This window comes from Dermacentor variabilis, chromosome 10 (genome assembly GCF_050947875.1).
Source record: "Dermacentor variabilis isolate Ectoservices chromosome 10, ASM5094787v1, whole genome shotgun sequence".
NCBI lineage: Eukaryota > Metazoa > Arthropoda > Arachnida > Ixodida > Ixodidae > Dermacentor > Dermacentor variabilis.
The window spans coordinates 90,510,691-90,525,074 of record NC_134577.1 but is presented as its reverse complement, the minus strand read 5'-3'; the positions used below and the strand labels follow the sequence as shown (position 1 = coordinate 90,525,074).

At 53.3% G+C, this 14,384-nt stretch overlaps 1 protein-coding gene across 3 annotated transcripts in view; it reads left to right on the top strand.

Moving 5' to 3' along the window:
• The window catches only part of LOC142560808 (rho GTPase-activating protein 29-like), a 250,426-nt gene that overhangs the window by 80,789 nt on the left and 155,253 nt on the right, over positions 1-14,384 (top strand). For 2 of the 3 annotated variants that reach the window (XM_075673170.1, XM_075673169.1), the window contains exon 1: positions 7,262-7,525. The exons of the other annotated variant lie outside the window; for it this stretch is intronic. In XM_075673170.1, the coding sequence (XP_075529285.1) occupies positions 7,319-7,525 (207 nt within the window). In that variant the 5' untranslated portion in view covers positions 7,262-7,318. Of the gene's footprint in view, positions 1-7,261; positions 7,526-14,384 lie in introns of those variants that run through there. 3 annotated transcript variants of the gene reach the window in all.

Genomic DNA, 14,384 nt, shown 5'->3' with positions numbered 1-14,384 from the left:
CACGTGTACATTTGAGCCGAGGAACTACGAGCTGTATCGTTGCGATGTTTAACCGCCATGTCTCGGCTCGCGAAATCCGTTCTACACTTTCTGCGTCGAAGTGAGAATGTCATTCCCTCTGTTGGAGATAAAACTTTTATTTTTTGCAGATTGTGCAAGAATGATTTTATCTCCGAAACAGAGAATTATGTTTTAAATTGACGCGGAAAGTGGCACGGATAGCACGGGTCGTCAAAAAAGAAAGAAAGAAAGAAAGAAGGAAGGAAAGAAAGGGCATACTCAACTCCAATTGACAAAGGGAAGCATTCCTGGTGGAACTGGCTCATGAAAGGTGTGTCGTTATGCAAGGAGGTTTTAAAGATGTGTATATGTGAGGTGTGGGTTTCGAGGTATACATACTATTATTAAACAGAAGCCTGCTATACGTAAGAAATGTTTTTACTTGCAGTTTTTATACTGACTGGCAGACTACGCACGTTTGCATGCAGTACGTCATACATAATTATTTTGTTTAAAATTTCAAGCACCTGTTTTTTTTTTACGTGAACCTGAATCTAAGTTCAAGGCGTTCTTGCACCTCCTCTATTGAAATCCAACGTCGTGCTCTCAGCCACCGCGACAGAGGATCTCTCATTCGCTGCTGACGAATCATGAGAGCACCGATCCATATACTGTGTTAACTTTCGTAGTAATTCGCAGTTTGTCACCTTAAATGTTAACGATCGAGTGGCATGTAGCCTAGAGAAATCTCTGATTGGCCACCCTGTACACTGGATACAGTCTACGCTACCATATTGTACCGAGCCACTAGACAGCTTTAGCCTTTCCGAAGTGGACTTTAGAAGACGCGGACAAAGAAAGGGGGATACAGGACACACAATTACCTATGAGTTCCTACGAATACTTAAACTCTGTTTACCCAGGAGTACTTACCCAATGCACCCACGTGTACTTTGGTCGTTTCACGTTCCATATAACTGCATACTTCAGCACGAGTTACAATTCCTGAATAAAGTACTGTTGCAGAACAATGAAGAATGTGATGAACCATCGCAACGAACAGAACGCTGCTAGCCACACGCTTCTTTACAGTGTCTTGGCATTACCGAGAAAGATGCCAATTCGCGAAGCCACCACTTCCCGACGTTCCCGCACAGCATTATGCAGCGGCCGGTTACTCCCTGTAAATAATTACGAGAAACTCATTGGCACCCTATACACTGATACCTTCCATATATCCCGCCGCGCTGTCGTCAAAACAAGTTCGCTTTCGCTTCACGCTCGTCCTACGCGCAGCCTTCGCACGGAATATTCGACCAGCCCGCCAGGCGTGACGACATGTGACCGCCAAGAAATGCGCAGGAACGCGTCGCACTTGACGTGGCCGAAAATATCGTCGTGAGATTACGAATTCCATCCACGTTATGCCGGCATGCGGACGTCGCGCCTATAGTGGCATTCCTTGTATCGGACGCAAATTGCGGAGCCGCGTTTCTGATTATGCGTGCCTGTGGGCTCCGTTTCTTTTTTAATGCGAAGCTTTCCTAGCAAACCCCTTCCTCCCCTCTCCCGAGAATTTGCTGAGTGCGTCGCGTCGAGTATATAGCTCAAACGGTACTGCCCGTGTAGAACGAATCGGGTTATATACCGGGTGTTTTTATTTTAACGTTGACGGAATTTTTTAAGAGTTGTCTGTGATATGTAGCACAAATCTGCTTGTTGAGCTAAAATACTCGAAGAGGACGCATTACTTGCACGGGAAACAGGTATACGCGTAATTGATTAACTAGCAAAATATCACTATGGTTTGCTTTTCAGCTGTTTAGCGCGTGCGCAGGAATAGAGGAAATGAAACCGGTGATTTTTCAAGGCGCATCCATTTAAAACGAATTTTTGAAGCTATAGCACCAGTTTTGAGATAAACAGTGTCGAACTTGTGGTAAAAAATTGGTGGACGCTTAAGCTTCGCCTTCAAGAGTGGAACGCGACAGCGTTCCCATCGACCCGCCAAGGGGTGTAAGACAATGCGCTACGGCGCAGGGATCACTTACGAGGCGCCCCGCATCGGACTTTGCGGCCACCTATCACACGGAGAGCGTCGAGCAACGCAGCGTTCGGCGCGGCAACGAAACGTGCGCCTGAGCAAACGGAACGAACCAAAGAACTCGATGTCTCGGAGGGGGAAACGATCTACGCCAGCCAAACGTCGTGATCGGCACGGGCAGAGAGATAGATAGATAGTGATCTAAAGAAAGGAACGGCGCTTGATTCTGCAACCCGCGTGGGAGCACGGCGAAGCGTCGTCAGGGGAGAGTTAGCCGCGACGCGCCTGGCACCGGTCCGCGCACAGCCCCAATGCGCGCATGGCGCGCCACCTGTCGGCGCAGCGCCGTACATTGAGAGGAGGGGGTCTTCTGTGTTTGCCGCAAGATGGCTCTGCGTGTGCGGTAAGCGCAGAAGCAATGTAGCGGAAACTTACTTCGCTACTCGTGTAAATGCGACTTCTGTAAGTTACATGCTCATAATTACCGATATACACCGCAGTATAACTTTGTACGGCACGTTTTTAAGGCAACACCGCGTTCACTAGAAGCGCGTTTGTACCCCTTTCAAGCGTCGAACTCGTGGCTGAGTGAGTACAATAAAGAAAAAAAAAACTCGTGGCTGAGTGGTAACGTCTCCGTCTCACACTCCGGAGACCCTGGTTCGATCCCCACCCAGCCCATCTTGGAAGTTGCTTTTTATTTATGAAGTGCCTGCCGTGATTTATCGCTCACGGCCAACGCCGCGGACGCCGACACCGACGCCGACGACACCGGCTTTTCTGCGACACGAGCTCCTTAACGCTATCGCGTTAAAAATGCACTGCTGTTCCACTTACTCTTTTACTATAAACACCTTGCTTTGCACTGAGGGTAAACGTTTTTCTGGAACACCCATGCATTTCGTTGTGAACGTTGGGAATGCATATCTGGAAACTTGTGTCATTGCTAAATTTTGTTCCAATTGAATGTGACTTTCAAAGACACTGGCTACATTCGTAAACTACAATATCTATTATAAAGTGATTAGATTAAAGTCAGAGGAAATTTGTTAATTAGTGAAGTATTCACTTTCATTTTTTGTACAGGTGATGTCTGCGGCTCAGAGAAATCTAGCTCAATAAATAGAATTGTTGTACATAATACGTCTGACATTTACAAGTTGCGCTCACGATAAAATAAGACACCTCGCATATAGCCACCTGTAAAATGAGTTGTAGGTGGCTGGCATCACCAAATCGGGGACTGTGAGGTTAATAAAGAGGCTCGATAAGAATTAAAGGGCCGCGCAAGGAGCGGTGGAACGGAAAAGCACCAACGACGATTACGATACTCCCTAATGCGAAATTTGAGTGCAGCTCTGGACGTGTTTTCATTTCGCGATATATTGGCTTACGCGGACAATCTCTCTCGTGCGGTACGTTGCAAGCGGAGCGAAGTGTGGCGCGACTGCCTCGCCAATCGGGATATCGCGCGAGGCGAGGCAAATCGCGCGTAGCCGCGATTCACAGCAGCCACCGCAGGCGGACGTCCGCTCATGCAGCGCTTTGTTTCCATATGTGGTATCGGCTGACGGGCTCGTCGCATGCCTTATCGATGGCGTCATCAGGGAACAGACGACGCGCGCTACTCTGGCGATCGTCGTCGCATAGCATGTCTTGCGCGGCAGTACGATTTTCTTCTCACGCTTTCGCCATACCTTCCTTCCTTCGCTTTACGCCTCATGGTTCCGCTGCACCCTCCTCCTCGCGCTTTCTTCGCTATCGCCGTCTTTGATCACCCTCTGCTTTCCGCCTTCGCTCTTTCTTCTTTCGCTGTGCTCGTTCGCTCGGTTACACCGAGGGGCGCCGACGCTCAACGCAGGAACGGGTGCCTGAGAGCTGCGCTCCAATATGTTATGCGTTACGTTAAAAGACAAGAGAGCGGTGTGGATCAGAGGCTAACGGGAGCAAAGGTAATTTTAGTGGACATTACAAGGAAAGAAAGGAGATGATGGGCAGGTCACGTAATGCGTAGGGCAGATAACCGGGGGGCCATTAGAGTTACAGAATGGGTGCCGTTGGAAGGGGAGGTACAATCGAGGACGGTGAAGAACTGGGTGGGGCGGTGAAATTTAAAAATCGGAATTGAGAACATTTGCAGGCACAACTTGGAACCAGCTAGCGCAAGACATGGGCAAGAATTTGTCGCGAAGGATTGATCAACTCCTTTTGCGTAAAAAAATACACATTACGTAACGTGCTATTCAAAATTTGCGAGTTTTTTTCATTGTTGAAATTGTATAAAGGAATTATGAAAGTATTGTCGTGAATACGTGAGTTATTTATCATTATAGAATGTGTACAAATGTTTTGAAACTATTTCCAAGCTTTTTTTGAGACGCGCTCAAAAGTTTACAGTTGATTTAACTGCTGAGACGACTTGAGAAGCGAAATTGAGCATCAGCGCGTATCTAAAATAGCTTAAAATGCCTTCTTTCGCTGCAATAACCAGGGCACACTCGTCCCATAGCAATACTCCAGTTATAAAATTTCTGCCTGTCAGTCTAGGCTGCATGGCTGATGTTCTGTCCACGCAGTATAATTGGAAAAGAGAGGAATAGTACCGTCTGTGACAGAGTCTGACCAGGATAAATGTTGAATTAAACATTAAAAATAAGTATGCAGGTCCGACGCACATAGTGCAATCTTTGCGAAGCGTTCGTGAAGCGGTTCCTTAATTGCTATACAAATAAACGCGATGCGTACAATTGTCTTATGGTCGTCTAGCTATGCAACGCGCAATCGCCTGCTGTCGTTATGTTCATGGACCGTGTTGGCCGCATCTTTAATGCGCTGTCACGTAGTGCGCCGCTCACGAGCTACGCGGAAAATGCAAACGGCAGTTCACGGGTACGCACGCCGAGACGTCGATGCGGTGACGTCACGAGGTAAGAATGGCGAGGACAGGTGTACGTATACGACGCGAGAGACGGGGGAGCGAGGTTGACCAGTATTTTTCCCGTTTCATTCCTACGCCCACGGCCTGATGGAAGCTGGCGCGCGCTCACGGGGCGCCGCGTGGTCTCCATGTCACGTGCTCAGTGGCGTAGCAACAGGGGGGGCCGGGGGGCCGTGGGCCCCGGGTGCACGGGGCCAGTACGGGGGGGGGGGGGGGTGTCATATACGTCTGAAGACACCCGAAACTTGTCGATATCCTTGCCTTCCTCGACTACACCCGGGGGGGGGGGGGGGTGACAGAAGAGCTAAGGGCCCCGGGTGCCAGACGACCTAGCTACGCCACTGCACGTGCTATAAGCGATGTTCGCGCCTACTCGGCAGGAGCCCAGCAGTCACGGTCAGGAAGAGCGTGTGCTCAGAAAGCCTCGCTTTAAAAATTCAGTAACAGCTGTACTCAACACCCCATACCCCGGACACCGTCGGCCTTCTCATTCGTCATGGGAGGCTTTCGAACTATTGCGAGTCAAAGAAGTTTTGAAGCAATGGGCGCTATCGCTTAATGGAAAAGCTGGCTAATGGCATCATGAAACGTGGTTGTAGGCGCTAAGGAAGACGAAAACACAAACACGAGCTGCGCGGGCCCGGGCGCTGCGCATCAACTTGATGTACTGCCACAATGATAGCGTTCATGAAAGACGCACACTCACGTCGAGATTCGAGAGTATACACCTGTCACGTCCTGCAAATCGGTTATCGCGCGCGTGCGCCACGCATCCTCCCGGCCAAATAACTGATATCTTTACGCGTGATACGGAGGAGAAGGTGCGCTAATGCAGTTTTCCGATTCTCGCAAGCAAAACGCCTCGTATATCAACCGCCTGTTTTCATCCGTATGTGGCCTGATCCGAAGTTTGACAGCGCACGCGTGTGCTCGGAGGATTCGGGAGTGTTCTTCGAGTGACTGGGCTCAAAACATTCGCCGATGTTGAAAGGACAGGCTGAGACCCTTCCCCTCAGCTTCCCGAGGATCGGGACGCCGTGGGGCGCCGTATGAAGTTGTTTGTACGTGACGTGTGCTGGTTCCGTGCGTTTCGTGGGTGACACGCGGCTGGTGTCTAGGAAAGGAGACAGTGGAAAGGGTCACTGCGCGTATTGTCCTGCTCGGTTTAAGCGGGCGATATTTCTTTGTGCAACGATAACACAGTTAGCATGTGTGTTGTGTGTGTCCTGCGTACGAATAAGGGAAGCTGAAGGTTGGGAAAGGAGGGGTGTTGAGCCCCCTCGTTTCCGAGGGCCAGGTAAGCTCAAGCCCCTCCTGCCTCCCCGCTTCTGGAGTCCATGGTTGTACTCGGTTTATGTGAGGCTGAAAAGGCGGATGGATACACAAGGCTGGTTTCCGACCGAAGGCGGACGTGAACCTTGGCCTCGCGGTGATCGCTTGGCCTCGTAGAGTCATACACTTTTCTGCCGCACTAAACGCGACCGTGCTGGGACTACGGAGCGATAGCTCGCACGTCGACGTCGCGAGTTCGAATCCAACTGGCACAGAAGCGATTCCTCATCCCTGCCGTCGACTGTGGGCGAGCCCCTCCTTCCTCGCCTCGGCGAAGCGAAGGATGCGGAGGACCGCGAGACAGCCGCTATACGGCGAGTGCCCGAAGGGAGAGGCGTGTCGACCTTGCCACGGCGGCCGGCGTTCGCCACCTGTGGCGGCGTCGCTGTCGTCTTTTGGCGGCCCGTGCTCCTCCGGCAGAGGGTCCCACGTGGATCGATGGCCGCGGCCACCGAAATATCCCTTGCCCCCTCCCTCCGCGCGCACATCCCGACGCTGCCGGTGGCAGCGCTGGCGCGCGAGTGCGCGGATCGAAGCGCCGGCGGGCCATCGCCGCAGGTGAGCGCGCTCACACACTCGCGCACGGTGCTCGTCGTCGTTTGCCCGGCGCGCGCAGGTGTGGCAGCGAACGTGGTGCGTGCCGCCGAGGTGGCTGGCAACCGGGCGCGGCAGAAGCAATCCGTGTGCGCCACACACACACACACCGCCGCCGTGCCCGCTCCGCCGATCTGTGCCGAACGGCAGCGAGAGTCGTGCCTGCTGCCGCCGAGTGAGTGGTCGGTGGCCCGCGCGTCGTTGTCCCCGGCGGTCGGAGTCGCCGCGTGGTTTCGTTTCCGTTCCAGCGGCGGAGGGCGGCGTGCGACGTCCTCGGCCGCGCTTTCGCCGAAGATGGCGGGTGCCCGCTCCGTGGGCCGCTCCGGGGCGCGGGCGCCTACCTGTTGATTCGGGCGTCCCTCGCCCACCCGAAAACTCTTCGCGTCGTCCGCCGCCCGCCCACTCCGACCATGAGCGGGGGAGGCGGCGGCGGGGGGCGTCGCGCTGCCAAGAGCGGCGGCGGTTCGGCCGTCGAGCCGCGAGGCGCGGGCGGACGACGCGCCAGCCTGCCCTATCGCAACGTGGTGGACTTGGCCAAGGCGCTCTGCAAGACGTGTCGCCAGAGGAGGGCCAGCTACGCGGCCGGAGTGGTCATCGCGCTGCCCGGCATCATCCAGGTAGGAGGACCGCCTCTCTCTTTCCTTCTGCCTCCGGGACTTTGGGCGCCTTCTCTCCCTCTCTCGCGCGCGCGAGCCGAATTAGTAGCGGCTCATCGCAGCGCGTCGTCTTTTTTTTAACCCTTTTGCCGCGCACGGCTATGTTCCGTGCAGCTGCCGCTATGCGCTTCGCTCCACTTCGATCGTCCTCGCCTGGCGTGCTTGCCGGCCTGGCGTGCTCCTCCTGGTTAGAGATTTTTTTTTGTGCGTGTGCTATGCGACATTACGTGGTCGGAAGCGGGTAGGGTGGTCGTCGCAGAATTTGTCACACTGCTTCCGGCTGCGCGTCATCGCTAGACGCTGGCAGTGTCGTCTCGCGTCAAGTGTCAGAGCTCCACCCGACGTCAGTTTCTGCGCGGGCCGTATATAGGAGGGAGCGATGCGTCGCTCTTTTCGTAATGCGTGCAAGTTTCCACATCGCATAATTGCGGCACAATGCCGTAAGCGTTCTGAAATGGACGCGCACAGGAAACGGTGATTCCGCCGGGTGCTGTGTATGCGTTGCATCGAGACAAATGCCCGTCGCCGTATTTGCACGAAGAAACCTCTTTTGCGAGCACTGTGTCACAGGGGCGAGCAGAACGCTGCGCCCGATGCGAAAGCTGTCACGTTTGTGTGGTTTCACTCGCAGGCGAGCGGGCGTGTGACATGCGCGTTTGTGTCGTTGCTTTCCTGTCGGATCAGCGTGTCGTCAGGGGCACCGTTATCTGCCCACCTTGGAGCGAATGAACACCGCCGCGTGCCGTGACAGCTTGGTTTCTCAATGTTCGCGTTTCCTCTGTCCTTACGTGCGTACAGAAATTTACTATACCCTATCGATAGCGTTATTCGCAGTTCTATCTTGAATAGAACGATAATTAGAAGTGGTTAACGCATGTGCAGATGGATCATAGTCTTTTTGTGAACAAACTAACACGTAGCCGTGAATAGGAAACGCCGCACTTTTCCATGCCTTCCGAAACGTTGTCCAGTGTCGTCACATTCTAATCGCTCTATTAATGATCATGAAAACTCGGAGCGTTTTAAGTTTTCGTAAAGAATAAAGGTCTGTCTGCTTTTTCTTGGACAAAACGCACGCTGCCTCGTATTTGTTCGAGAACGAACTTTAATGACCGTGCACCAATTTTTCTAGATAGGCGGCGACGTCACGCTAAGACGCCGGCTGCTCGCAAGTTTCGTATGGCGAACGCTCAGCGCCATCGTTAGCAATGTGAAAACATTAGCAGCGTAATGAGATGCTCGCGCACCGTGAATCGTGATGTTAATCGTCAGCGCATGCGTGTAGCGCATCAAAACCCTCCTTCGATGGCGTCCGAAACGAGCTTGCGCATGTTCTTCTTTCTTTCTTTTTTTTTTTTTTAGCTAGCGCGCCTCGACCATGAGCAAAGGGGAAGGAACGCCGGGCGTCCCGGTTCTTGCGCTCTTCTGCTTGATGCGATGCGCTAATGGTTTAACATGAATTCAATGGAGGCGGCTCTACCCGTTTATGCGACTTTCCGGATGTTACATTACAGAAGTATGCTGAAACATTTTTTTAGGTTCTTACCACGTGCTTCTCACTTGTAAAACCATAAACGAAAAAAAACGATACGTAACCATCCCGAAGTTTGGGACAAGTAAGATGGTATTTATTATTCGATACTTAAGTTGTCATGGGCTAAGCAAATAAATTAGGAGGGGGCGTTACGCCACGCAGCCGGCCTTTGCTAGCCAACTTTCCCTGAAGCCACTTTTTCCCTGCAATGTCGGCCCGAAACGTAATCTCTGAGACCCGGCGTACTGGCGGAAAATGTTTGGTTCCCGGTACCTTTTATTCGACGCGGGACTTGTTAGGCTACTCAGCCTTGGCTCTACCAGCAGAGCGGTATCACTAAAACCTGCCGCGCGCTCAGACGTGACGATCGCGTGTTGGGTCGGCATGTTTCGCTCCAATCATGTTTGCGCAATACTCCCCCGCTAGTTCGTTCCTTCCTCCACGAAAGTATAGGGCTTTAAAGACCGGAGTTCTCATCGTCGACATTATCCTGGCGTCATGACGCACGAGCGAAGTGTGGTGACGTCGTTTATTCTGGCTGCGCTAACTTCTGACAGCCGCAGACAGCGGAGGAACGCAGAGCAAGTCATGACGTCACAGAACAAGCCATGACGTCGCGACCCATGCCCATGGTTTAGATGCCTGCCACTGTGTGAAACAGTTAACGCAGTCTTTCCTCCTTCTTGTAGTTCCTTCACCTCCGCCAGATCTCTAAAGCAGAAAGTAGTTCTAGGAACAAGCAGTAATACGAATTACTTGGGACACATTGACGTTTGCCTATATTTGTTTTTCTACTGTTTAGAGGGTTAGTACCTTCATTTTATACAAGAAATCACATGTCGAATGTTTAACAACGGTGCTCCTTTAAGGCCACATTTGTTGGGCAACGCTTTTCCTATCTGGCCCTTCTCTCCTGCCCTTACTCCGATTTCGCACTGCCAGTGGGCATTTACGAGAATACTAAACGTCCCTTTAGGTGTATACGGAACGCTTAGAAAAAAAAATGATGCGATGCGCTATTGCCACATTCGCGTAAACGCTACTGTTGTTTTCGATCGAGCAGCATCGCAGCCTTTCCCTATGACGTCACAGTCGAAGTGGCAAGAGCGCTCGTTATTCCTAAACGTTGTCGATTCAGTTGGTTCGGTTCGTTGGTGCTCACCGCAGCCTTTTTCGTGATCGCATTAGGAAAAGGATCGAGCTGTGATGTCCATCTTTGAAATGCGCGCGAGCCACCGAGCAGATTGAGCCCGTAATGTTATACGAGGGACGTTCCGAAAATAAGTTCGTCTTCTTTTTTTTTTTTTTTAAGGAAAGATGGTAGGCCAGGTGAAACAAACAATCGCCATAAAAATCCACGCCCGTTGCTGGTTCAACGACGGAAGAAGCGTCAGCGGAGGAGGAATGACGCACGCCCACGGCGCCGAAGAAGAGAGCGAGTAGCAGCATACCGGCGTGCCCGAGGTTATTCGAGTACAAATCACGATGGCAGACAGACGCGTGCTGACAACGTGGCCGCCTGTGGAAGCGCGTGCTGTTTATCCGGTATGAATGGGCACATGTATTGAGTGAGTGAGTAAACCTTATTGCAGGTCCGGCGAGGACGTGAACTCGTCGCGCACCCGGCTAGTCCCACGTCGGGACCGGCAGGTCTAGCCCACCGGTCCGGTCGCGGGCACGCCGGACGGCCAGGATTTGCTTTTCTAGAGCGGGGCTACGCAGAAGCGAGTCCCACCTTCCTTGATGAACCTGGGGTATGTCGACCCGGCCCTCCCAGAGCATGTGAGGTAGAGTGGAGGTCTGGCCGCAGGACGGGCAGGCGTCGTCGCAATACACGTCTTGGTAAGCCTCGTGGAGAGCGTACAGACACGGATATGTGCTGGTCTGTAGAAGCCTAAGCGAAACGGCTTGCGCCCTATTCAACCTGGGGTGAGGGGGTGGAAAGACCCTTCTGGACATGTAGAAATATTTAATAATCTCGTTGTGAGTAGCGGGAGCGTCCCTATGACCGTAGAGAGGAGGGGAGGCTGTGCTCCTTATAGAGGAAGCGCGGTCGGTGAGGTCACGCGCAGCCTCGTGGGCAGACTCATTGAGGTTCGTGGGAGCACCCTCGACCGATTCTACGTGAGCGGGAAACCAGTGAATTGAATGGTTTGTGAGAGCATGTGGACTCGAGCCGCTAAGAAGACGAACAGCTTCCTTGGCGATGCAACCCTTCTGAAAAGCCCTAACTGCCGTTATCGAATCACTATAGATTTCGGACCCACGACCGTCTAGCAGGGCGAGGGCGATGGCGACTTGCTCGGCGACTCCGGGGTCTGAAGTGCGAATCGAGGCGCTATAGGAAATCTTGCCGCTCGAGTCGACCACAACGACGGCAAAGGTTTTCCCGTCACTGTACTCCGCGGCGTCGACGAAGCTTGCTCTAATGTCGTGTTGCTTGATGTGTTTGAGGATGGCTGCTCCTCTGGCCTTGCGTCTGCCCTCGTTGTGGACGGGATGGACGTTTCGGGGCACAGGGGCCACTACGAACTTGTCTCGAATGCACCTAGGGATGGGAGTACTGACAATCGGGAGTTCCGCAGGGTGGTAAACCAGCTCTTCGAGGATGCGTTTACCTGCCGCTGTGGTCGTCAGGCGACAGAGTTGCGCGCGTTCTTGGGCTTCGGCAATCTCCTCGGCGGTGTTATGTACCCCCAGCTTCAAGAGATCCTCGGTATGGGTCCTGATGGGTAGCCCAAGAGCCCTCTTGACTATTTTGCGGGTAAGAATGTTGAGCTTATCTCGCTCCGCTCTGAGCCAGTTGTGCATAGAAATTGTGTACGTGAAGTGGCAGAGTACGAAGGCATAGATCAGGCTGAGAAGATTGTTTTCCTTCATTCCTCGATGCCGGTTTGCGATTCTGCGAACGAGGCGGAAAGCGTTGTCCGTCTTTGCGATGATCTTGCTGAGAGCAGTTCCGTTCCCGCCGTTGAATTCCACAAACATGCCCAGGACCCGAATAACGTCAACCCTGGGTATCATCCCCCCCGTCACAAGTGCGAAGTCTGATGCTGCTTTCGGAGACTGGGTTCCAATCTTTGGGTCTGCCTCCCTTCTCTTTTCTGTAAAGTAGGAGCTCCTACTTGGCGGAGGAGTATCGAAGCCCGGTGGGGCGGAGATACTCCTGTATCACGTCGATCGACTCCTGCATGGCTTCTTCGACTCTGCCCTCGCAGCCGCGCGAGCACCATATGGTGATGTCATCGGCGTAGATGGTGTGCTTGACCTCCTCGACGCGCGCCAACCTCTCGGAAAGACCAATCATACAGATGTTAAATAGTGTTGGGGAGATGACGGCGCCCTGAGGTGTGCCCCGCCCTCCGAGGGGCACATCTTCGGAGCTGAAGTCTCCAATGCGAAGCTTGGCCTGCCTGTCAGTTAGAAAAGAGCTGACGTAGCTGTGGAATCTGGAACCGAGACCCAGGTCTGAATGGTCTTGACAATGAAGGTGTGGAGCACGTTGTCGAAAGCCTTCTAGAGGTCCAGACCGAGCAGAGCCTTGACGTCTCTGGAACGGCCATCCACAATCTGATGCTTGATTAGTTTCATGGCATCCTGCGTTGAGAGTCCGGCGCGGAAGCCGATCGTGTTCTACGTGTAAACCTCGTTGTCTTCGAGGTACCCGTTAAGCCTGTTGAGGACGACGCGCTCCATGACCTTGCCGACGCAGGAGGTCAGAGAAATCGGCCTCAAGTTTTCGATGTTCGGGGCCTTGCCGGGCTTGGGAATGAGCACCGTGCTGGCCGTCTTCCATTCTGCAGGTACAATGCCCCTCTTCCAGGACTCGTTTATCTTGTCGGTCAGAAAGATAATCGGCGTGTCGTCGAGGTTTCTCGGCATTCTGTTGGTGACTCCGTCCGGACCCGGCGCAGACTTGCGGTTGAGCGCGAAGATGGCCTGTCTCACCTCGGCAATGGAGAAGTTTTCGTCCAGCTCCGGGCGTGGAGGGCCTCGGTATTCCGGGAGTTGGGTCGACGGATCTCCGCCGCGACGGACAGGCAGGTACTTCTGTATGAGGTTTGCGACGAGTTCATCGACCGTTTGAGACCTGGTGGCTTCGTGAAGGGCCCCGGCCAACGTATGCCTTTGATTTGACTTCGAGCCACTTTCGTCGAGAGGGTGCTTCAGCATACCCCAGGATTTGCCGTTGCGCATCTGTCCGTCGATGGATTCGCAGAGCTCGTCCCACTGCTGCTGGCATAGCGCCGTGCAGTGGACATCGATGACCTTGTTGAGCTCCGAAATCTTCTTTCGGAGTCTGCGATTGAGCCTTTGACCCTTCCATCGGCGGAGCAGGGTGGTTTTGGCCTCGATCAGGTGGGCGAGTCAGCTGTCCGTCCGGTCGACGTTGAGATCTGTTTCCACTTTCTTGGTGGCCGCGGAAGCGTCGTTCCGGATGCCTTCACACCATTCTTCGAGGGCGGCGGGTGCCCTGGCTCTCCCGGGTTCTTCACGAATCTTGCGAAAATGGTCCCAATTGATGAACGTGAATTCACTGACCCTACTCCGAGACACCTTGAAGTTGGTCTCGAGAATGTAGTGGTCGCTGCCGAACTCCATGGCGGTGTTCTCCCAAACCACGTCCTCGACGTTCCTCACGAAGGCGAGGTCGGGTGTCGAGTCCCGGGTGACGGAGTTGCCGATGCACGTAGGAAAATTCTTGTCAGTGACCAGAGTGAGGTCCATCTCGTTGGCGTCTTGCCACAGGTTGCGCCCCTTGGTAGTGTTGTAGACGTAACCCCAGATGCCATATGGTGCGTTGAAGTCGCCGACTGCGTTTCTGCGTTGATTCCGCTGCCGAACGTCGAGCAGGATTTAGAACATGACATATTCGATTCTACCACTCGCCAGCTTGAGGTCGTGGGTAACATGAGTTAGCCGTTTATCGATCAAGGTGCAAATCCCTCGCCCGCCAGGCCGGCCCGACACGGCCCTGTAGCCCTGGAGTGAGGCGGCGGAGATTGTTTCCTGGAGAGCAATGACTTGAGGTTTCGCAGCGAAAGACCTGAAAAACTGCTGCAGAGGGGCTTTTTTGTTAGAATACTCTCTGCAGTTCCATTGCCAAGTGCGAAAACTCTCTTTGGATCTATCCATTATGGCTGAGCTGACGGACTACCACGTAACGGGGCAGTTAGGCCTGTGCAAAGAATGGGACCTCCCGTCGCCGCGCTAATGGGATAATGAAGTGTAGCTTCCTTTAGTATGGCGGGAACGGTTAGCGGTTGTACGACGGAGGCGAATGAA